The sequence below is a fragment of the Eleutherodactylus coqui genome, chromosome 5 (genome assembly GCF_035609145.1).
Source record: "Eleutherodactylus coqui strain aEleCoq1 chromosome 5, aEleCoq1.hap1, whole genome shotgun sequence".
Classification (NCBI taxonomy): domain Eukaryota; kingdom Metazoa; phylum Chordata; class Amphibia; order Anura; family Eleutherodactylidae; genus Eleutherodactylus; species Eleutherodactylus coqui.
In genome coordinates, this window is record NC_089841.1 from 83,868,896 (window position 1) to 83,892,146 (window position 23,251).

A 23,251-nucleotide genomic window follows, 5' to 3' on the forward strand; every position below is an offset into this window, starting at 1 on the left:
CGTACTTTTTGCAGTGAAAAGTCCGCATGAAATTCCATGTCAAAAAAACTGATTTTGGTACAGATGCGCAGCACAATTCACCCCTTTAATTGAAAGGTTGAAATCTGCTGTTGAGCCGCGTCAAAATCTGCAACATGTGAGCGTATCCTAGGTTTATGATATGGCTATGCATTAAATGATAGCTGCTTAATATAAATATAGTTCATTTTATTGCATTCTGCCAAGCAGTACTTTTCCCCTGAAGTGCTTACACCAGGGTGGCATTTTAGGATTTCCTTCTATAGAATATACATTGTTGCTGAGAATTGCATATTTTCCCTGGAACTTCCATACCAGCTAAATCTCTTACTGAAGCACAGTGGAATATTACGGCTTTTCTGTATGTCAATAGAAATGGAAACTTAAGAAACCGAGAATGCAGAAATCCAAATCCACTAAAGGGAAGGAATTAGCATTATAGGGTTTTAGAGGATACAAAAGGAATCGTGCACAAGTAGAACGAAAAATTGCTAAAATTTCTGAAATATCGTTCCGTTTCGCTGGTTTGTTCCTTAAATGGAGATACATTAGCGGACTGACTTGTAAAGCATATGAATACTCAATGTAAGTATTGAAGTGAAGGGTCATGTTTAAACATCTTATGACATGTCTTTGGGACATGTCACAAGATGTCAATGCTCGCAGACATCTGTCTTGGCTCACAGCCCGCCACCATGTATAGGGCCGCGGCATTCTGCTGAGCTCCATGCCCCTTTGTCATGATGGGGGGGGGGGGGGGGGTCTGGATCTCTGAGGCATGTCAAGAGGTCTGTCATTGAAATCAGTGGGATTGAAAGTCGCCTTCTCTGGCAGCCGGTACCTGCAAATGAAATTCTAAGGCCTATGGCTTACTTTAATCTAAAGCAAATATTTTCTTAAAGAGAAGCAATTAATTGTATTCATAGACATTTACAATAGACAAATTTACAATCAGCTTACCAGTAGTTGTTACTATTACCATGTTAGCTCTTAAATGGGTTTGCCTCTAATAGCCAGGACTAAAGACGTCCCCAAAAGCATCAATTGTGTTATCTGCTTTCAGAATAACACATACACAGGGACAATGGTCATACCTGTCATGGGTTCATGCTGCCTGAGATTCAGATAATTGTACTGAGTGCAGATTACAGTCATTCAGTATCCCTCCATGGCAGACTCGAATAAGAAAATGTCATTCTGTATGTAACAAGAGGATACCATGTGTTCTCACGGAACAAGTCTACAAGCTCCATGCTGTAGATTTATTTATTTATTTTATTTCCCTTTTATGTAGCTGTCTTAGCTCTTGTTTTTTGTGGGACATATTGTATTTTTCAATGGTACTATTGGTACCATACTATCCAGTACCACATAATGTACTGGAGGAAAAAAATGTAAATTTGTAATTGAAATTGAAAAAAGAAAACGCAATTTTGTCATCTTTAATGGGGTCTTGTTTTTATGGCGTACACACTGCACCAATATGGCATAGCTTTATTCCTTCGGTCAGTATGATTGCGACGATATAACGTTTATGTAGTTCTTTTTTTTTATGCTGTACTACTTAAAATAAATATTTTAAAAAATTATTTTCTGTCACGATTTTCTGACAGCTATGACTATTATTCTGTTGAGGGGGTTGTGTGAGGTTTCAGTTTACGCGGGACGACCTGTGGTTTGTGTTGTTCCATTTTGGGGTACATACAATTTTTTGACTACTTTTTATTAATTTTTTTCTCTGAGACAGAATAATCAAAAAAGCCTATTTCTGGTGTTGGGCGTTTTTGTTTTTCTGAAAACTTCCAATGTGCGGGATAAATCATAGAATCGTAGAGTTGGAAGGGAGCTCCAGGTTCATCTGGTCCAACCCCCTGCTCAGTGCAGGATTCACTAAATCATCCCAGATAGATATTTCTCCGGCCTTTGTTTGAAGACTTCCATTGAAGGTGAACTCACCACCTTCCGTGGTAACCTGTTCCACTCATTGATCACCCTTCCTGTCAGAAAACTTTTTTCTAATATCTAATTTGTGTCTCTTCTCTTTCAGTTTCATCCCATTGCTTCTAGTCTTTCCTTTACAAATGAGAATAGGGCTGATCCCTCTGCACTGTGACAGTCCTTCAGATATTTGTAGACAGCTATTAAGTCTCCACTCAGGCTTTTTTTGCAAGCTAAACATTCCCAGATCCTTTAACCGTTCCTCATAGGACATGGTTTGCAGACCGCTCACCATCTTAGTAACTCTTCTCTTAACTTGCTCCAGTTTGTCTATGTCTTATTTAAAGCGGGGTGCCCAGAACTGGACACAGTATTCCAGATGAGGTCTGACTAAGGAAGAGTAGGGAGGGAGTATTTTGATGGACATCTTTTCGAGTGAAGGGGTTAAATATCGATAGTTTCATGCTGCCTAAACTGCAGGCAACATAAAGTCTGGACAGGTGAGCACATTGCAGGGATGTATGCTTTATTCTGAAAGGCTGTGGCATTTTAAAAGCTGCCAGGAATGGGGAGAGGAGTCACTGGGGCCACTCCATGCCCGCATTGGAAGAGACTTGTCAGTCTAGCCATTTAGGACAGGGAGCCAACCCATGACTCTTCTCTTCATTCCCAGATCGGAAGTTTAAATCCAACTTGCCTGATCCTTATCTCCCCCAACATCTACCATCGGGGCAGAGTCAGGAGGCCACCATACACTTGGTGGGTTCATCCAAACTAGACATAATGTGTATGGCCACCCTAATACATGTGGAGATCCCGAATGAGGGACTCCTTATATTAAATATAATCTATAATACCTAATTTGATGGATTAAAAGCATAACAATTTTCTTTTATCTCTGGGCTTCCATGCTTTATCATTTTCAATACAGCTGAAAACTCAACAGACCTAGAACTTCTTTATCTGCAAGATAAATTGGAACAAGCATGTGGCCATCAGTAGAGTGGGGATCATATATCATTCGCTTGCCATGTACTCACACTGAACAATATTTGGGTAGTTTCGATTGTTCATTGGATCATAACCGCACCTCTAGTCAACCCTTCTGCCACGGCTTTCTATTCGGCGAATTATGATGCCTGTTTCCACAAAAGGATTGCAAATAAGGGAGATGAAATAAATCCTCCACAGTGCCACCTAACTGTGGAGGATTTATTCCATCTCCCTTATTTGCATATTACCCAGAGGAGCGTGCGTGGCCATTTGAGTCTCCTTACTTAGTTTATAGTATATAGTTGCTCTCCCTAAGGAGAAAGGATAGCGTTTCTGACCCACAAAAGCATTTCAACAGACAATGAATTTTAGGTCTGCACGAAAGATCCAATCAGCGATAATCTAACAATTTATCGCTGATCCTTCTTTTGCCTCATGCGTTTACACCTAACAAATATCGTGCCAACAACTTGATGTAGCAATTTTTAGCACGATAATTGTGCCGTGTAAAAGGGCCTTAAAAGTTTGCTACAATTTTGTCCAATTTAGACAGTCCTTTTTATGAGCTAAACATAACAGCAGCACAAATCTCGATCTGCTGCTTCGCTACAGTGTATGCAAAAATGTATCATTCTGGCGGCCCAGCCTAATTGTATCAGTCTCTCAGGACAGATTTGTACGTTGAACGATTATCGTGTAATAATAATCGTTAGATCGAGTGGTTTGTACAATAATTGTTACATGTAAATGCATGCGTGGAGTAAGCAATCAGTGATAAATTGTTATCTTATTGCTGATTGGATCTTTCATGCGGACCTAAAAATCATTGTTTGTCTGTCTAGTTTGAGAACAGCGAGTAAATCCTGTTGAATTCGTAGGTTTGCTGCGTTCTCCAGAATATTGGTTTATCCGGCAGCATGGATGGCTGCTTCTGGGTAATGGGTAGAACTTTTAACAAGCTTTCCTCCTGTCTGTCCCTCTCCAAGCTCCTTGATCTTGACTCTCATTCTTATGTTGCCCCTCTTCTTTGTTTGACTTGTAATTGGCAAACGATGCGCCACACAGATTATACATGTATGCAGATTACCATATGTAATCTAATGATAAAGTCTAGAAAGGTGCAATTCGAGGAGAAAGCAATGCTTTTGGTATGCTTGGTGTACGTCGACTTCTATCATATGTCGCACAGCTGTTTAGCTGCAGGCAGTTTTTTGCTTAATGCATACAAATTCAGGTGCATTACGGGTATAATTTCAAGCTTTCCATGAAAACGAAATGAATTTTTTTCAAATTTTTGCCTCCGTAGTTTTGCACTGAAATTAAGCCAAGGACTGCGATACGTGGAAAGATGATTCGTTCAACCGTGATAGCAGAATATAAAGTAAAGCTAATTAGGTTGGAAGAAACATGTGGAAAATTAAGTAGAGAGGAACTATCGTTTAGTACAGCAGGAGGAGGAACTGATGCTATGTTCTGTGCACAGGTGTATTAGAAAAGCAGAATGAAAGTGGTTGAGAGTAAGAGAAAAGGTTTTTTTTGTATTATTTGCTTTGGAGAAACAGCGCCACTCTTGTCCATGGCTATGTCTGGCATTGCAGCTGTACACAGTGCAGCTGAAGGGGGCTTATCTGCAATACCAGACACAACCAACGAACGAGTGGAACTTTTATTGGTTTAAAAAGCAGACTTTTTTTTTCTTCTACTCTCTGACAATTTTTTGATGCCAACCTCAGTCGTAATAATCTGTATTTTTATACCGCCAACCTATTCTGCAGCACTTTACAGAGGCTGCATTCATGGACAAAATAAGACATGGGATAATGTAGTCAAATAATTTTAAAACATTGAGCAATAGGAGTCAGGGTCCTCCTCACAAGAACTTACAATCTATGAGAAGATAGGGGTGACACGAGGTAAAAGTGCTTGTTCTGCATAGTGGTCCATCCGTCTTTAATTACAGTCAGTAGTATACATAAAGCTGTATGAGACTGGTATCTGAGCCTTTGAATCCATGGAGTGTGGCGACTAGTATTATACGATTAGGTTCTGAGGAAAAACGTGGAGCAGGGTAAACTGAGAAGAGTTAGCTTAAGGAATATTATAGGCTTCTCTAAAGAGATGTGTTTTAGGGACACGCTTAAAACTGGATATTAGTGATCCATTTGATTGTCTGGGGTAGAGCACTCTAGAGAACTGGTGCAGCTTAGGAAGAGTCTTAGAGATGGAATGTGAGTCTTGGATTATGGGGGATGTTAGTGTGAAATCATTAGCTGAACAGAGAGCATGTGTAGGGTGGTAGACTGAGATGAGAGAGGAGATATAGGTCTGTGCAACACTGTGGAGAGTTTTGTGAGTGAGAGCAGTAAGTTCTTTGGTGGGCAGGCAACCAGTGCAGTGACTGGCACAAGGTGAATAGTACAAATTAACAGCAGGAAAAAAAAATGGGAATAAGAGATACAACCTGAAAAATGTGCGAATACACGAGGGAATTAGCTTAACTAAGCCGTACGTTTGACAGAAATTTCTGGACATTTAGGGGTTAAAACAGAAGCTCACGTTGCACTTCCAACCATCATTTTCCAAATAAAATGATATGGAGTCTGAAAATAACATGCACTTTAGAAGCTTCCTCCGTGATGGCTCTGTCAATATATTAGGAGATTTTTCAGTGCGGACGGATTGTGCTCAAATGTATTCATTTATATATTATCCCTGAAGACTTCATTATATGCCGCAGCATCCAGGCTGGATGTCATGTTTTGCAGCTTGTTTATAGAGGCTGCTTTACATCATTTTTCTTTACTAGCCAATTATACATAAAGCTGATTAATAAGATATTATCCAGCTCACCGAATTGACAATGAATGTAATAGCATGTGCCAGTCCGGACTAGTCATCTTGTGTCTCAAATAGTACGATACTTATTAGTTTTAAACTTCATATTTAAAATATAAAGCTGTTTGTATTATGTTTTCAGTAATAGTAACACACGCCTCAGCACTCATACACATTTAATATCTGAATAACAATTGTTTATACTAACCGCATAAAAATGCAAGGTTCTTAGAGTACATTTTTGATCAAAACACGTGGGCTCATCTGCCACGTCCGGGTGAAACTTATTGGATGGGTTTCAAGCTGTAAATACACCTCTTTTTACCCAGAAAGCCTCTAAATGAATTTGAAATGTGAATATCTGGCCATATATACTCTCACTGAAGCACCTGGGACTGATGAGTTAAGGGATACATTATTCACCTGGATTTGACGAATGGGCCCACATGTTTTATCAGAATATGTGCTTTGAGCCCTGCATTTTTACGCGGTTAGTATAGACAGTAGTTTGTAATTTTATATGGCTATTAAATATGTATTCTGAAGTTTGTGTTACTGTATGGCTTACATGTGCATTTAATTTAGCTATTGGAAATGCTGACTTTTTTTTTTATTATTCTGTTTTCAGTCTGAAATAGCATCTCATTTTTTGCTATTGTGATTTCAGTTGTCTGGTAATGTCACATCATGAACCCCAAGACATTCAGGTGAATGAAGATGAAGAGCCTCCAACTGAACAGGATAAGAGGAAAAGAATGGTATGTAATAAAACGAAATACTTGTGTAGCCCAAAAATACGGTTAAATGAAAAGCTTACATGAAGACATGGACTAGCCCACCAAAGGATCCTCTGGTGAGCACATGATCTGACACAGTAATGGGCCCCAAAGGTCCAGCAGAAGACAAGCACAGTTGGAGCTGACCTTGAAGCCAATCGCTTCATGGGATGATTAATAAAATGACCTATTAGATCTTATTGATGATACATTCTGTGTGAGGATATCTCCTTCTAGCAGAAATCAGCTCCTTGCACAAGTGTCGTGGCTAATCTGCTATTGATAGTCTGTCTTGAGGATAGACCATCATTAGTTCATAACTGGACAACCCCTTTAATTTGTATACCTGGTAGGAAGGAAGGGAGACATGATGTGGAACCTTTATATATGTTAAAAGGTGTAACAGGGTTCAAAAGGGCAGAAATGTACCACAATAACAGGGGGGGCACAATCTGAGATTAGCTAATATTATTTTAGTGAGGGAGTAGTAGATGCTTGGAGCAAACTTCAAGCAGATGTTGTAGAGAAAGCAACAATAAATTAATTCAAACATACTTAGGATAAGCATGGATCTAAGAGAGAAATAAAGAGGTAATTAAAAAAATTGAGAACGCTTAAATCACACATGAAATCTCAGTGATCTCCTTTGTCTCCAGACTCTCACATCTGACACGTGCTCAGTGAGAGCCTGCTTTCATTTGTCAAGAGAACGTGGTCCTAATGGCGGACTTGTCAAGTTTGGTCTTCTTTGGTAAATGCCTAATGAGTTGCACAGTGCTAGGCTGTGAGTAGAGGTATCACTACAGGACGTCGGATCCTCATGCCACCTGCATGGAGTTTGTTCCTCACAGTCTGGTCAGATATATGCAGATCAGTAGCCCACTGGAGGTCATCTGGCAGTGCTCCTCCTGTCCAGCCTCACACAAAGGTCCTTTTGCTGGGTTGATGCCCTTCTATGACCCTGTCCAGCTCTCTCCATGTAATGGCTTATGTCCTGGTATCTGCTGCATAGTCCTTAGACTGTGCAGGAAGACGCAACATACCTTTTGCAACTGTATGCATGCATGTGCCATATTGGAAGAGCAGAACTACCTGTGCAACCTGAGAGGGCTGCAAGTATCACCACATGCCAGCAGTAGTGACAAGGACACTAGCAAAACTAGAGAAGAATCAGTCATGAAGAATAAGGAGAGAGTAAATATTTGTGGCCACCGCCTATACATTCCCTTATTGGGGTTGTGTTACTGGAGTCTCTCTAGTGCACATGTTGGCACTTTAATTTATACCAAAGAAGGTGAAATCACTTATGCTTCCTAACTGGACAGATTATATCCCTCAAGATTGAGTGATTTGGGGTTATACTGTGATGCTTGATGGGGTTTTTGTAGGACTTTAAAAAAAAATCAGTGGCCCAGAAATATATAAAAAAAAGAAAATACACATACTCACTTGCTCCAGCGGCATCTCGTTCAGCGCTGGAGCCTTGGTGTCTGCTGTTCAGGAACTGGTGGGCACATGCTGTTTATTGTGCAAGCCACTGCTCAGTCAATCACAGGCTTCAGCTGGGATTCTATGGCTTGTATTTTAGGCCAAATATACATCAGAGTAGGGTGTGGACCATATATAACTTCACAGCCAGATCTCCTCTAGCAGCTTGATATAACTGAACCATTTTAATGCTGCATTGCAACTGCATTATTCCTTTATTTATTCCTTTACATTATTAGCTTGCAGAATGTTATTACAAGTTTCACTTGTTGAGTGAATATAAGTTTCTTTTGGCTTCTGATGACCTTATAAGTATTGTTTCTCCATCATGTAACACAAGTTTCTATGGAATTATGATAACACCCATTTGTCAATTTATGTATACATATCTAAAAGGATTAATAAGGGAAGAGCACACCGCAGGGTTTGAAGATAGTGAATACACAGGGTATGTTTCCACGCAGCGTAAATACTGCAGTACTTCCTTCAGAAAATCCAGTTTTTACAGTACAAGCCATGCAGATGAGACTTTGACAAATCTCCTCCACATGTTGTGGAAAAGAACGTAGGATTGACGTGTGCTACAGATTTTAAAGGGAACCTGCAGCACCTTTAAGCCCCATAGAGATCACTAGAAGAGCACATGTACATAGCCTTCTGAAAAGAGCCACACTCTGCGTGTGCACTGATTTCTCGGGCATGCTATGCAGAAACGAGAGACCCGATGAGTATACAGGGCAGTTCTCTGGAACGCTCATTCCCTCACCTTTGAGCCCCATAACGTAGTTTATGGAGCTCAAATATGCTAACAGGTTCCCTTTAAATCCCCAGCATGTCAATTGTTTGCAGCGGAATTTCATCGTGAAATTTGCTCTTTTTATTGAGCAGTATGAATCCCCAATATATCTGCATGTAACATTCAGATTTTGCCGTGAATTCATTACAGAATTTGCAGTGGGTTTACTGCAAAGTCTACAGCAAGAAACCCCGGCAGACAATATGTCCCGTGTGGACATACCCTAAAAGAGGCATGTCAGAAGAGCTGAAAGGTCCTCTTTAAATTAGAATTAGTAATTTCAGGGATAATTTGTTCAACATGGATAATTCGATGCAGATTTTGGTGCTGATTTTTCATTGAGGAAGATCAGCATCAGTACCCTTACATTAAGTATTATATCAATTAATTTAATCTTCAGTACCATTTATATAAATTGAAATATCTAAACTAAAATCAAAAACAATAGATTTCCACATTTTTAAAATTAATATTACATTAGTAAGTGTCCTAAATTGCTCAGAAACATGCAAATGTTTTCAAATCTGCTTCCAAAATAAACAAATGCACATATATATCTGATAAAAGTTTAGTACAATATGTATGTACATACCTTCATTGTCAAAAAAAAATCAAGCGCCTAGAAAGAGTTGTGTGATTGTAACATTGATCTAAGTAAGTGATTACAATATCAGAGCAAAAGCATAATTCATTACGGAAAACTGAACACTCAAAGTGAGGCTCTAGTACCCTGTTGTACCGCCTCTAGCTTGGATATAACGTGATACAGGCGGGCATGGAGGCTCTAGTATCCTGTTGGACTGCCTCTAGCTTGGATACAAGATGCGATACGGGTGGACATGGAGGCTCTAGTACCCTGTTGTACCGCCTCTCAAGCTTGGATACAAGATGTGATACAGGCGGGCATGAAGGCTCTAGCACCCTGCTGGAAAGACTTTAACTGGGATACAAGATGTGATACAGGCAGGCGTGTAGGCAACAAGTTCTGTATGGTATCCTGTGGCATAGTATTCTACATTTACTGTAACTGAGCCTCTAGGTCATGCAAACTCATAGGCTGACGATGTTGGCATCCCAGATAGTCCCATACATGTTCTATTGGCGATAAATCTGACAACTGGGCAGAGCACGGAAGCGAGACAATGTTGTGGAGACATTCCTGTGACACCCTTGTGTGTGAGGCCGAGCATTATCGTGCTAGAAAATACCTCTTGGAAGCCATCATAAGAGGAACACATGTGGCTGCGGGATGTCCTGAACATATCGCTGAGCTGTCATTGTCCCTCGTACCACTACTAGGGGTGGCTGACTGTCGTATGCGATGGCCACCCAGACCATCACACCAGCAGGGGGCAGTGTGCTTGTCCCAACAGCTCCTAACAGTCTGGTCAGAACAGCCCAGTTAGGGGCAATTCATCAGCAGAAGAAGAGGTCACTACACACAAGAAGCCTCAGAGAGTCTTTTTATAGGCCAAGGGTGGAACCACTTTTAGGACCTTAGGTGGTAAGATCATTCATCTAATCATACCACAACCTAATAATTTGCATATCTGCCTGAGATGTAACTGCATGCCGAGTTGTTTGCCTGACATTTGTCCCATCTAAATGGACCCTAAGTCTTGAAGAGGTTAAAGACCATGCTGGTTCCTAGATTATGTCGCTGTGATGTGATCTTCCTTCTACTCTTCTCTACCTCCTGGCTTCCCTGCAGGCTGGTTGATCACCATAGGCTGTAGAGAAGTACAGTACTTCAGCATACCACAGGTTGCCTATCATCGATCTAGAATTGATAAAACTAGCGGCTTCAATGTTCAAAGGCAGAACATTTAACCTACTAAACATTACTTCGCTCCCTCGAAGGAACTGCAGGAACCTCGTAAAGCAAGTAATTTTGCACTTATGGTTTTGCGTTAACAGCGTCTTTAATTTGCATACTATTTCCTAGCGTCAATCATCTTCTTCAGTCAAATAGCTGGGTCTTACAAGACTTCAGATTTGTATCAAACACCACTACAATTAAACACACAGGCTAAAGTTTTTAGTAATCGTTACTTTGTGACTTAATCTTCACTGCTAATTAGAGCGATTTCCAAGAAACTCATTTGGGGCACTTTAAGTAATGTACCGCTGAGAGGCTTGTACCATACGCAGCAACCGTGCCATTCTTGTACTCTATTTGCAGGAGGCACTCCTCGTTCTGTGGGGTGTTTGTGTAGGCAGACGTCAAGGCTGTTAGCGAACCATTTAATTAGGGCAAATGTGAAAATGAATAGTTTTTAATGAGTTTAATATTGGAGCATTAATAGAACAGTGTAACTTGTGGCTTTGAGCTGTTTTCCTAAGCTACCAAAGTTATAAATGTATCTGGCAGAAGCATAGCTGCAAACCATATATTGTTATTAATGCCAGGACCTGCGAAATGTGATGTGACAATCAGCCGCTGCTGGGAAATAAACCAACCCATGGCTTAGCTTGCGTGGGTTCCTCGAACGCTGTAAATTAGATTGATTAATTGCTGATTGTAGGATTTGTCAATCTACATTATAAATGTCATGAAGTAATTAACTGTTGCAATCTGTTTATATCATCCTATGGCAGTCATTTCTACCAACTCTACTGGTCTGTAATGTGGAACGTATAGGAGACAAATTAGATTGGACTTCACAAGGAGTATAATGTTCACAATTGTATACCCACCAGTAAACTATTTTAGATGAAGTGGATGGAACACTATTAGAGATGAGCGAGCATACTCGGAAAGGCGATATACTCGAGAGAGAGAGAGAGCATCGCCTTTTTCGAGTACCTGCTCGCTCGTCCCTGAAGATTCTGGGGGGGGGGGGGGTGGAGCGGGGAGGAGAGTGAGAGAGATCCCTCTCTCTCCCTCCCGATCCCCTCTGCAACCCCCGCTCACCCCCGCGGCCCCCGCGAGCCTTCAGGGACAAGCCAGCAGGTACTCGAAACAGGCGATGCTCTCTCGAGTATATCGCCTTACCGAGTATGCTCGCTCATCTCTAAACATGATCTGTTGTCTCTAGATGGAGAGTAAGCTATGGACCAACCACCAGATGCAACATTTATAACATATCTTACAACATCCTTGAAACATAGAAAGTAGAGGAGATTCTGCTCCCCTCTCTCTGTCTGTAATACACAAAGAAGCAGCAGCACGGCTGATGATATACATCCGTCCTGAGCAGTGTAGATGTGATTTCAGTGTATGGAACGCAGTAAAACACTTAGGCCTCATGTCCACGGGGAAAATCTGGCCCGCTACGGAGAATGCGTAGCGGGTCCCTCCTGCCCCGCGGACATGAGCGCTTAAAATAAGAATTTAAAAGAATTAACTTACCCGCAGCGGGCCAGGCACGTCTTCTCTTCCTCACGGCCGGAACTTCTTTCTTCGGCCGGCAGATGTACTCGGCACGCCGGCGGCGTGCCCCGCGCATGCGCCAGGCACATCCGCCGAGACGAAGCAAGAAGATCTGGCCGTGAGGAAGAGAAGACGTGCCCGGCATGCTGTGGGTAAGTTATTCCTATTTTAAGTCTCCCACGGATCTGGACGGCTTCCATAGGCTTCAATAGAAGCCTGCGGGAGCCGTCCCCGTGGGAGACCTGCATGAAAATGGAACATGTCGCGTTTTTTTACATGCTCCATTTTTTTTTATTCACTTTTATTGACCATCCACGGGTATTTATCTACCCGCGGGTGGTCAATGTATCCCTATGGGGTGCGGATCCGCGGGCGGGAGAAGAGTTAAAATCTGCTGCGGATTTTAATTCTTTTTTTGCCCGTGGACATGAGGCCTTAGAATTAGTTTCAGCAGCTCTGTGTGTGTGTCTCCTTCTCTCTCTCTGTCTGTGCTAGTCCTTCCTCCTCCCCTCTCCACAGACTTCTATGAGCAGCATTTAATCTGATCAATGAGCTGTTAGGGCTCCTTTCCACTTGCGATTGCGTTTTTTGTTAACACGATTGTCAATGGGACTTTCTAATGTTAAAAACGCAACGCAATGCACCAAAAACGCAGTTGCGTTTTTTACAATAGAAAGTCCCATTGACAATCGCGTTAACAAAAAACGCAATCGCAAGTGGAAAGGAGCCCTTAATCCATCTTGCGGATTTTAGCAGTGAATTCAAAGGCAGGGGGAAGGATGATAGGAGCCAGATAAGTGATAACAGGAGCATTTTTCTTAGTTAAGATCTATTACAAACATTCTTATATTTGCCTGTACTATTGATTTATGAAACACTAGGTGATATACCGGTGCGTTGCACAGCGATTTTATGAATAGCGGTCCTGTAATATACAAAGTGGGCAACAAAAATGAGCCGAGCACCGCACTCTTATGAAAGCTGTCCAAAAGAAAATCTTGCGCATAGCAAGCAATTACATCACAACTTTCATTTTACCTCAGCTGTGTAAGAAATGAAAGCTGAGCTCTATCAACCAATCACAACGCAGCTTTAATTTTACCTCAGCAGTTAAGAAATAAAAGCTGAGGTGTGATTGGTTGCTATTAGCAACAAAAAATAACAGGGGAAGTCGGTGAGTTTTCGATTTTTAATCATGCCAGTATTCGGTGCCTGGTGCTGAAGAAGGAGAATTATGCCCAAGCATTATAGATTTTTCTAGCACCTCTGCTCGCATTACATGGCCAAGATATGTGAGTCTGAGTCTGGTCATCTCACCCTCCAGTGATATATCGGGTCTTATATTGTTCAGGACTTCTCTGTTTGTTACTCTCGCCATCCAGGGCATGCGCAGCACCTTTTGTCAGCACCACAGCTCCAACGCATCAATCCTTCTATCAGCTTTTTTCGCAGTCCATCCTTCATATCCATACATGGTTATAGGGAAAACGGTGGTTTGCACTATCCTGCGTTTAGTTGCGATGCTGATATCCCTACTTTTCCAGATTTTAACATCACACTTCGCCCCAATGCTATTCTACATTTTATCTCTGGCATAGATTCTCCATCTTGGTCAATTTTTAAACCAAGAAGGATGAAGTCTCGCACACATTCTATGGCCTTGTTGTCGATTTTGATTTGAATTTGGCCATTTTTTGCAGTGGTCACAATTTTAGTCTTCTTTAAATTCTGGTAGAAGCCCGTTTTTTAACTTTCAGTTTTAATCTTCCATATCAGCTGCTTCAGACCTGCTTCTGTTTCTGCAAGCAGAGTCGTGTCATGCACATAACGGAGATTGTTGATGTTTCTTCCACCTATTTTCACTCTAAATTTCCAATTCATCTAGGTCCATTTTCCGCACAATCACTTCCATATATAGGTTAAACAAGAAGGGCGAGAGGATGCAGCCCCGTTGGACTCCTTTGCCGATCCCAAACCAATCTGTGCCCCCATACTGTGTTCTCACAGTGGCTTCTTGATTGGTATAAAATGATTTTATCAACTTGACAAGATGTGCCGATACGCCCAGCTCTTGTAGGGCCTGCCATAGCTTGTCATGGTCTACGCAGTCAAAGGCCTTGATGTAGTCGATGAAGCGCATATAGGAAATAATCAAACGCAGCCGTACCAAGAGATGTGTAGCTATGTATAGAATAAAACGGAAATAGAAGGTGCTTACGTTATAGGACTGTATCATATAGCTTCATGCAAATCACAACACCTAATGGGCATCATTTGGGGATGTACCTGATTGTTGCTACCAGTCATTCCTATCCCACTGGGACAATCTTTCAAGTACCTTTTAAGGATAGTTTCATATAGCATTTTTTGAAAAATGCCCTTGCAGTTTTTGATGCACTCTTTTGAGCCAAAGCCAGTAGTGTATTAAAAAAGAATGAGAACGGTGATACTACTGGGTGACTTCAACAAAACTCAATTTTCGACCAACTTCTATAGTCTCCATCCTTGTTGTTTTTGTTGTTAGCCGATTAGTCGTTCATGACCCTCAGTGACCCTAAAGGCAAACTCCCTCCATGTTTTTCGGTTTTGCACTGCTTCTTTCAGTTGTCTGATTTCCATGCCAGTATCAGCTTTGACATTCTCAGCCATTGTGTGCTTTGGCGGCCAAGGGAGGAGAGCCAACCGTACGAGCAGCTGATTGGTGGACGTGGGGGAGCAGCAACAGCTCCCTTTGGTGCTCTGTAATCAGCTGTTCGTTTGATCGGCTCTCCTCCCCTGTTATGGAGCCGACAGCTGATAAGGATCGAACCGTTCCATAGCAGGGAAGGAGAGCTGCCTGTACAAACAGCTGATTAGTTAACGCCGGAGGGAACTACTGTTGCTCCCCCACTTCCACCAAACAGCTGTAGGCACAGGCGGTTCTCCTCCCCTCCTTATTATACAGCTGCCATCTCCATAGCAGGGGAGAGAGCTGCCTGTAGGTACTACTGATTGGTTGTGCTGAAAAGTATAACCCATACCTCACCATAATGAGACGTGCCATACAGGGTTCCTGAAAAGTTGGGTGACAACTAATGGAATCCTCACATTGTCACTCAGCTCTTCCAGGATTCTGAATGCCAACTGCACAGTTGTGCAAGCATTTATACCACATACATTGCTATAACTGGTCAATTCACGGCTCCTGGAAAGCTGGGTGACAAGTGATAAGACCACCATTACATTTACACTCAGCTGTCCCTGGATCCTCAATGGCAGGTTGACCTAGAGGTGCCATATTTTTCGCTCTATAAAACGCACCCAATGCTAAGTGTGAAGGTATTGGCACCCCTATATAATGTAACTTCCCAGTGTCGTACAAACATGAAATTTGACACAACCATTCTCTAGGTCCTAAATAGGAAAAGTAATGTGCTAACAACACAATTATTCAATGCTAAGTAAAAAAAAGTATTGGCACCCCTATGTAATGCACCTAATCTAATTCTCTAACTTCCGGGTGTCGTGCAAAGATGAAATTTAGCATGACCATTCTTTAGGTCCTAAATGGGAAAAGTAAAGGGGTCACAACTCGATTATTCAATGCTATTTGCAAAAGCAAGTGCACCCCTATGTAATGTAACTTCCCAGTGTCGTAGAAGGGTAAAATTTGGAACAAGCATTCTTTAGATCCTAAATAGGAAAAGTAAAGGGGTCACAACTCGATTATTGAATGCTAATTGCAAAAGTAAGTGCACCCCTATGTAATGTATCTTCTCTGTGTCGTACAAGCTTGAATTTGGCGCGAGCATTCTTTAGGTCCTAAATGAGGAGAGTGCGTGGGATGGCACATTTTGCAGAGGGGCATCGATACATGCAGCCTGAGGAGAATCTAATGCTCCTCTGTATGTATACTTATTTTATTCCTCAGTTACTCTAAAGTAACCTTGACTTAATAAAATTTTCTGTGCGAGAAACATTTAAACACCTGTATAAAATGACCTCAGGCGAAGCTGGGTATATCAGCTAGTATTTAATAAAATAACAGAATAATATGTAAACATGAACAGCAGTCAACAGCAGCATTAAGAACCATTATTACAGTAACTAACAGATGAGCCGAGATTTTTATCTTAGAACAATACACCTCTATTCATTAGGAAACCCTAAAAACTCTTCACTGCTGTCCGAACTTTTCAAGCTCAGTGGCTCACTATCACTGGTATCAGCGTCTTCATAAAGGATTCCATCCTCAGAACCGTCCAAGGCATTACTGATGCCACATCTTTTGAAGGCTTCTACAACCCTTTCCTCCTTCATAGCCTGCCACGATGTTTTGGCCCACTCCCAAACTTGAGTGATAGTGGGCCTTTTCATCCGCCCAGTGGGTGTCAGGTCATGATTCCCCACAGCCTTCCACTTGTTCCACTCTTCTTGCATGAAAACTTTAAATGACTTTTTAATTGATACGTCCAGAGGTTGCAACTGGCCGGTAAGCCCCCCAGGAATTACAGCTAGGTGGGTCTTCGCTTCTTTCAATCTTTTTTGCGTTTTCATTGATATGTGCCCTAAACTGATCAAGTACTAGCGGGCAGGTTTCTTCATAAGCCCTCCAGGGCATTTAGCCCACACTCTTCGACCCATATTTGCATTCCACCTTCGTCTATCCATCCTTTCTCTGAACATGGACAATAACTCCTTGTGGGATCACCTCTTTTGGCATCCTTTTTCTTTTGAAGATTAGCATTGGTGGAAGTTTGGTGCCATCTGCACTGCAGGACAACACAACTGGTTATGGTTTTTGTACCTTGCACATCAACAGTCCTGTTCAATGGAACTTCAAAGGTTAACGGGACTTCATCCAATCTAGCATACTGAAAGTCTGTTTTCCTGTGATGTTTGATCCACTCTTTCATTTCCATGTCTATCTGTGGCTATTTTGCAGTACGCCCAGGAAAAGTGTGTTTACTTTTATCTCTGTTTTTCCTCCATTATCATTTGTTCATTTGGAGGTGGCCCAAAATGTGTCTCAGCTGCCCAGTTTCCATGTTCTTTGGCGTATTTTACTACCTCCAGTTTAAAAGCAATTTTATATGCTAGTCTTTTCTGCTTTGACATCTTTCTAAAATTGGATGCAGCAGGAGGCTAAGGTAGTTTTTTAATACAGTGATAAAAGAACTGTCAGCACTGTCCTTCAAGGGAGGAAAGGGTTAAGCTGATTGGTGGAGGCGACGGAGCATCAGCAGTTCCCGCCAGTGTTCACTACTAATCAGCGGTGCGTACAGGCGGCAGTGGAGAGGAGAAAGAAAACTGCTCTCGTAACTAACTCACAATCGTACAAAAAAACTGCTCGATCACGTGGCCAGCTTGAATTTCGGCACGTTCCTTTATAAGACACACTCACCACCCCTCCCCCCTTCCCACACACACTTTGGAGGGAAGAAAAGTGTGTCTTATAAAGCGAAAAATATGGTATATACTTCATTTCAAGTTGGTGCTACTGCTCTTTATTCTTCCTGCAATACCTCCCTCACTGCCTGGTCTGGGTGAGTTCAAAATATTTTTTTCCAATTTTCTCCTCTAAAACCTAGGTGCGTCTTATAAAGCTATAAATACGGTACATTTAGTGCTACCCTAAATGTACTAACCCACAGAGCAAAGCTCATAAATCATTTTACTGCATTCTGCACGGTGTAAAAACTATCCCATCCCCATATCCTCCCCCCTTCCCCACCAAAAAATAGGGCAATTGCTATTTTTTTTGTTTTCATTTCCCTCGACATAAACATTTTTTTAGGGTTTTTCGGTACATTATATGGTGCATTAAATGGTGCTATAAAACATAGAACTCCCCTTGCAAGAAACAAGTCTTCATGTGGCTATGTCACAGGAAAAATAAAAAAAATGGGGATTTGAAGAAGTTAAGCCATTGAACAGCTATTGATATCTTATGTTGATACAACAGTGGCCATTGTAAGGCTATTGAAAGAGCAAATAAACTGTTGCACAGAGAATTACCTTATTCTGGAAACGGAAAGTTTTTTTTTTAGTTTTCAACCATTCACTGTGGGTGGTAGAAACATTCTCAAAGGGAAGGGAAACTAGACACAGGTCTCCCGCACTTGATTCGTGGGACTCAACCACCAATCTATCAGTTTTTACCTATCCAGTGGAAACATTCATTCTCTGGAATACCCCATTTAACACATTTAAAGACAAGTTAAACTTTGCTACATCTGTAAGGCACTGTATCTTCTGCATAAAAAAAAACCAACACCATTTAGAGCTTACTAACTGCGCTCATCATGGGTGAAGAGATGCCAACAGATGATAAGACTGGCAGTTTAAACAAAAAGAATACATTTTTAAAAGTGCGGTAAGAACAATATCAGAATGTGTCCCTGAGCGCCGTGCGTGCAGCAGAAATGGGATGTTCTACGTCCCTTGCATCACATAAATCTGAGCTGATGGCTTATTAATGGGTTAATCTTTACTTGCCATTTGCCAGTAACAGCTATTGGCATGGATATTAGCAATCATCTTACTCCAGCCTAGGTTTTGTAATGCCGTTCCTGCTGTTTGGGGTTTCTTACATATAGGCAGTTAATTAAATGAATTTATCATAAAGCGTTTACCTTGTAATTAAATTCAATTACGTGAGCTCACATTGAGCGAGAGAATGATTTTATGTCTTCCCCGCTGAGGTGGCTTTTTAATTAAAGTAAATTGCAATTAAATCATAAGTTAGACCCGATCATTGTAAAATATGTCAACCAGCGTTCCTTCCTAATAATGGTTTTTGTCAGTCCCCGAGTGACGTTCTGACTTGTGAAGTTTAATGAGAACCCAGCAGTAGCTTTCTTGGTGATTGTTTGATATGGGATCTGCCTTTATTTTCCCCTGCATTTTGATTTCCGCTACTGCCAAGCATCAGTGGAGCGGTCAAAGAAAAGATCGAAATGTACCTTATTCTGATGCAGACCTCTGGTGTTATTCGGGGGCTGGTGGAAGGCTAACTGCATTTACTGTTAGGTTTATTCCAAAACACTGAAGGTTAGATGGAAAACTGTAACTTTCTTTACAACTAGTGCATGGGGAAGAAAACCAGTTTTCTATCGATTTAAAGGTAGACTAACTTTTTTGATAAATGTTTGAGGAAGCTATGTGTCCTATAGATAAAGCATAAAGGGAACTGAGAGGGTGTATAGGCCCATTTAGGCACAATGATTATCGCTCAAAAGCCATCTTTTGAGTGATAATTGTTGTGTCTAAATGTGCCCATCTTTCAGTTTTCTGTCGAATGATGTTTTTCAGTTCTGCTTGAAAACCATCACAACTGATAAGCAGGACTGTACACTGTGTTCTGCCCACGGAGAGCTGAATACAGCTTTTAAGCAGGACGCATACTGTGCCTGCTGTCCATGGTGCTAAATTCTCTATTGGGAGCTACAGATTACATTGTTTTCTCTTAGCAGTCCATGGCTGAAAAATGGAGCTAATTACAGATCTCAAACCTCCTGCTGAGTTCCGCAACAGCTCCCAGAAGCCCAAATCAAGCTGATAAAGTACTAATATAGCAATAAGTGCCTATTAGTACTTTATGCAAAACAATCGCTGATCTTTCAATCTTTTCAAAGATTATCTGTGTGTGTAACTGGGCCTTAATAGGTCCCCCATACATATTAAATCAACAACTCATCCTGGTGATTGAAAAATGCCATATATAGAGTCCATAGTTTTAAACAGATGCCACAGACCCCAAGCACTTCTCAAACAGTAATGCTGTTTATGCAGATTTTCAGCGATTTGTTATAGACTTTAAAAAAATACCTGGGCGTAGGATTTTTGACCTTAAAAACAAAACTATTTTATGGGACTCATAGGTGACTGAAGTAGGAGCTGTGTTTCATACTCGCCAGGTGCCCCGGCTCAGCACACTGTCCCTGTGAAGTTGGTGTGCGCCAGCAGCTTTACTCTTTCTGCGTGTGCACCTCTCATATGATTAAGGCCACTCTCACACATGCATTCACAAAACGCCATGTTCGCAATCGTGGCATTCTACTATGATTTCGAGCTGTTTTTGAACGTATGTTACAGCGTTTGGCAGCGATTTTTAATGCACCCCATCATTTGGATGGGTGATGAGGTGCATTAAGAAATGCACAAAAATAAAGCAAACAGTGCTCGAAAATTGCTGTGTTCAAGCGCAGGTCTGCGAGGCCCTGTTGAAATCAATGGGAGCGTTGTACCACGATTAGCTTGACATTCAGCATGCCACGCTAATCACGGTAAAAAGTGTCCCTGTGAAAGCGGCCTAAATGAGAGTTTAAAGGGCTTAAAAGTTATGATAATATTCCTTTTAAAGGGATTGTCCAGGAATAACTTAAAATGTCTGCCATCTGTGCACCCTGTGGAAACCCATCATAAGACCAGAGAATACATGTGCAGACCAGAAGGGTGGGGTGACTGGTATGGTTCTGGCCCCATGTATAGTTAGGCTCCTCCCCACATCCCGAGCCTTTCCCTCTTCCGCTTCTGATATTCCCATCTCATGAAGTGATGGCATATTGAGGATTCAATAAATGGCCCCCCACGATCACCAGACCTCACAGGACTGGCCTTTTTTTTTGTGGAGCCACTTGGTTTATCAATGCGCAATCCATGACAGATATCACTTACAGCTTAGAATCCTGCTCACACCAGACATACTCGGCCGTGTGCAGACAGATTGGAAAAGACGTTTGCACCATTCTGTAGCTCACAGTGGAGGACATTTTGAGAACATCTTGTGAATTTGCAATTGTTACATGGTCAAAATTCAGCTGTAACAAAACCGAAAAATGGAATTCAAGCACTTTCTACACATTCATGTTCAAAATCATCCATTACTTGAAAATGGTTGCAGATGGCTGATGGGCACAACTATAGTGCCAAAATGTTTACCCTCACCCATTTAAGTGCATCCCTAATTCTGATTTGTCCCGGAGCTGGTGTGTGTAGACTAGCTGCTATGATGTCTCCTTACATTACATACACAGAGAAGCAGCATGAAGGAAATTATATACAAGTACATAGCCATACAGATGTGAATCTTCTAGCCGCGAGACAGTGAAACACTTACCATTAACTGGAGCTTCATGTGGTACAGAGTGTAAGTTCTCGTCTACGACCTGAAGGTTGCAAGTTCGATCCCCGCAAGATTCAGGTAGCCGGCTCATCGTTGACTCAGCCTTCCATCCTTCTGAGGTCGGTAAAATGAGAACCCAGCTTCGTGAGGGGTAATAAGTAATAATTACCTGAAGGCGCTGTGGAATAAGTTGGCGCTATACAAATACCAAGATTTATTTATTTTATTTATTTATTAACTGCAGCATTGTTTCTGTGTGAGTATCTCTTCTTCTCTATCACCCGGCTCCTCCCATAATAAACATCTATGGAGCAGCATGTAATCTGATCTGTCAGTGAGTTGTTAGTCTGTCCTGTCTACCAAGACACATTTTAGCTGTTTTTCAGAGTGGGTGAACAGTTAGGCCTCATGTCCACGGGGAAAATCAGGCCCGCTACGGATTCTCCATGTAGAATCCGCAGCGGATCCCTCCTGCCCCGCGGAAATGAGCGCTTAAAATAAGAATAAACTTACCTCTCGCACGCTCCGGATCTTCCCTTCGCCGCGGCTTCATCTTCTATCCGTCGCGGCCGGATCTTCTCTCTTTGGCCTGGCGGATGTGCATGGCACGTCGGTTGCGTGCCGCGCGCATGCGCCAGCCCGAAGAAAAAAGATCCGGCCGCGACGGAGAGAAGATGAAGCCGCGGCGAAGGGAAGATCTGGAGCAGGTGAGTATATTCTGATTTTGGTCTCCCGCGGATCCGGACGGCTTCCATAGGCTTCAATAGAACCTGCGGGAGCCATCCCCGCGGGAGACCCGCACGAAAATGGAGCATGGTCCAGATTTTTTCATGCTCCATTTTTAAAAAAATCACTTTTATTGACCATCCGTGGGTATTTATCTACCCGTGGGTGGTCAATGCATCCCTATGGGATGCGGATCCGCGGGCGGGAGAAGAGTTAAAATCCGCTGTGGAGTTTAATTCTTCTTTTGCCCGTGGACATGAGGCCTTAAGAAAGGGAGGAAAGGAGGCTTATAAATGACAAAATAGGCAGTTTTCTATGATAATATATATTGCATTTTTTTCTATTTGCCTGTGCTATTGATTCAAGCAAAGTTCATTCACGGCTCAGTGACCATTTAACCATACTGTTATTATAAAATAAGACAATTTCTAAGTATTAGACCACTTCTATGGCTTGCCAAGAACAACTCTCCAAGTGCGATTCTCATTGGATGGACATTGAATGTCGAGGCATGGAACTGTATTTTACTTCAATCAAGTGTTTTTGCAGTTGACAGTTCAAAGAAATCCCTTCAGCATGTTTGAGCTAATAATTTAGGTTGTTTAAATGTTAATTAGCTTTGGGCTGATAGCATCATCTAGGACCTATTTAATCTCCAAGGTCCAGATATGATAACTATGGAATTTAACATTCTGACAGCAATGCAGATACACAGCAGCTATGGGGGTTCACAGATTGCCAGCACATCTAGGTCCTAGTGCCTAGTACCCTTATGCCATGACTGCGGGCCGTAGACCAGCTTATGTTGGAGCCCAGCTTCAGTATGCTCCTCGACACATATTCTCATCAATCTCAGCCCTGTTTGATCTGATGCCGAGCGTTTATACCACCAATCCATCTTAATGTCCTAAAATGACATTGTTCCAGCAATCTGTGTTCTGAAATTAATGTGACATTGACTTAATTCAATGCATTTAAATCTGTTTACATGACGATTTAGCCTTTTTTTTGCCTTATCTTTATTTGCTATTTACAAATTATTTAATCTGGAAGCATCTCAAACTTTATTATTGCTAACAAAGCATGAAATACACAATTCTGTCTAAAGTGGCGAAGACACTAAGTGCACCAATAATGTGTAATTCTCAAGCTGTATGTCTAAGCGGATGATGGGAAGCATCTTCTGTCACACTTGCTTACTG

General features: G+C 41.7%; 1 protein-coding gene across 1 annotated transcript in view; it reads left to right on the plus strand.

The window, feature by feature from the left end:
- Nucleotides 1-23,251, plus strand: part of IPO11 (importin 11) — a 450,706-nt gene that overhangs the window by 344,007 nt on the left and 83,448 nt on the right. Inside the window, exon 29 of the mRNA XM_066602787.1 lies at nt 6,452-6,542. Within this exon, the coding sequence (XP_066458884.1) occupies nt 6,452-6,542 (91 nt within the window). The remainder of the gene's footprint in view (nt 1-6,451; nt 6,543-23,251) is intronic.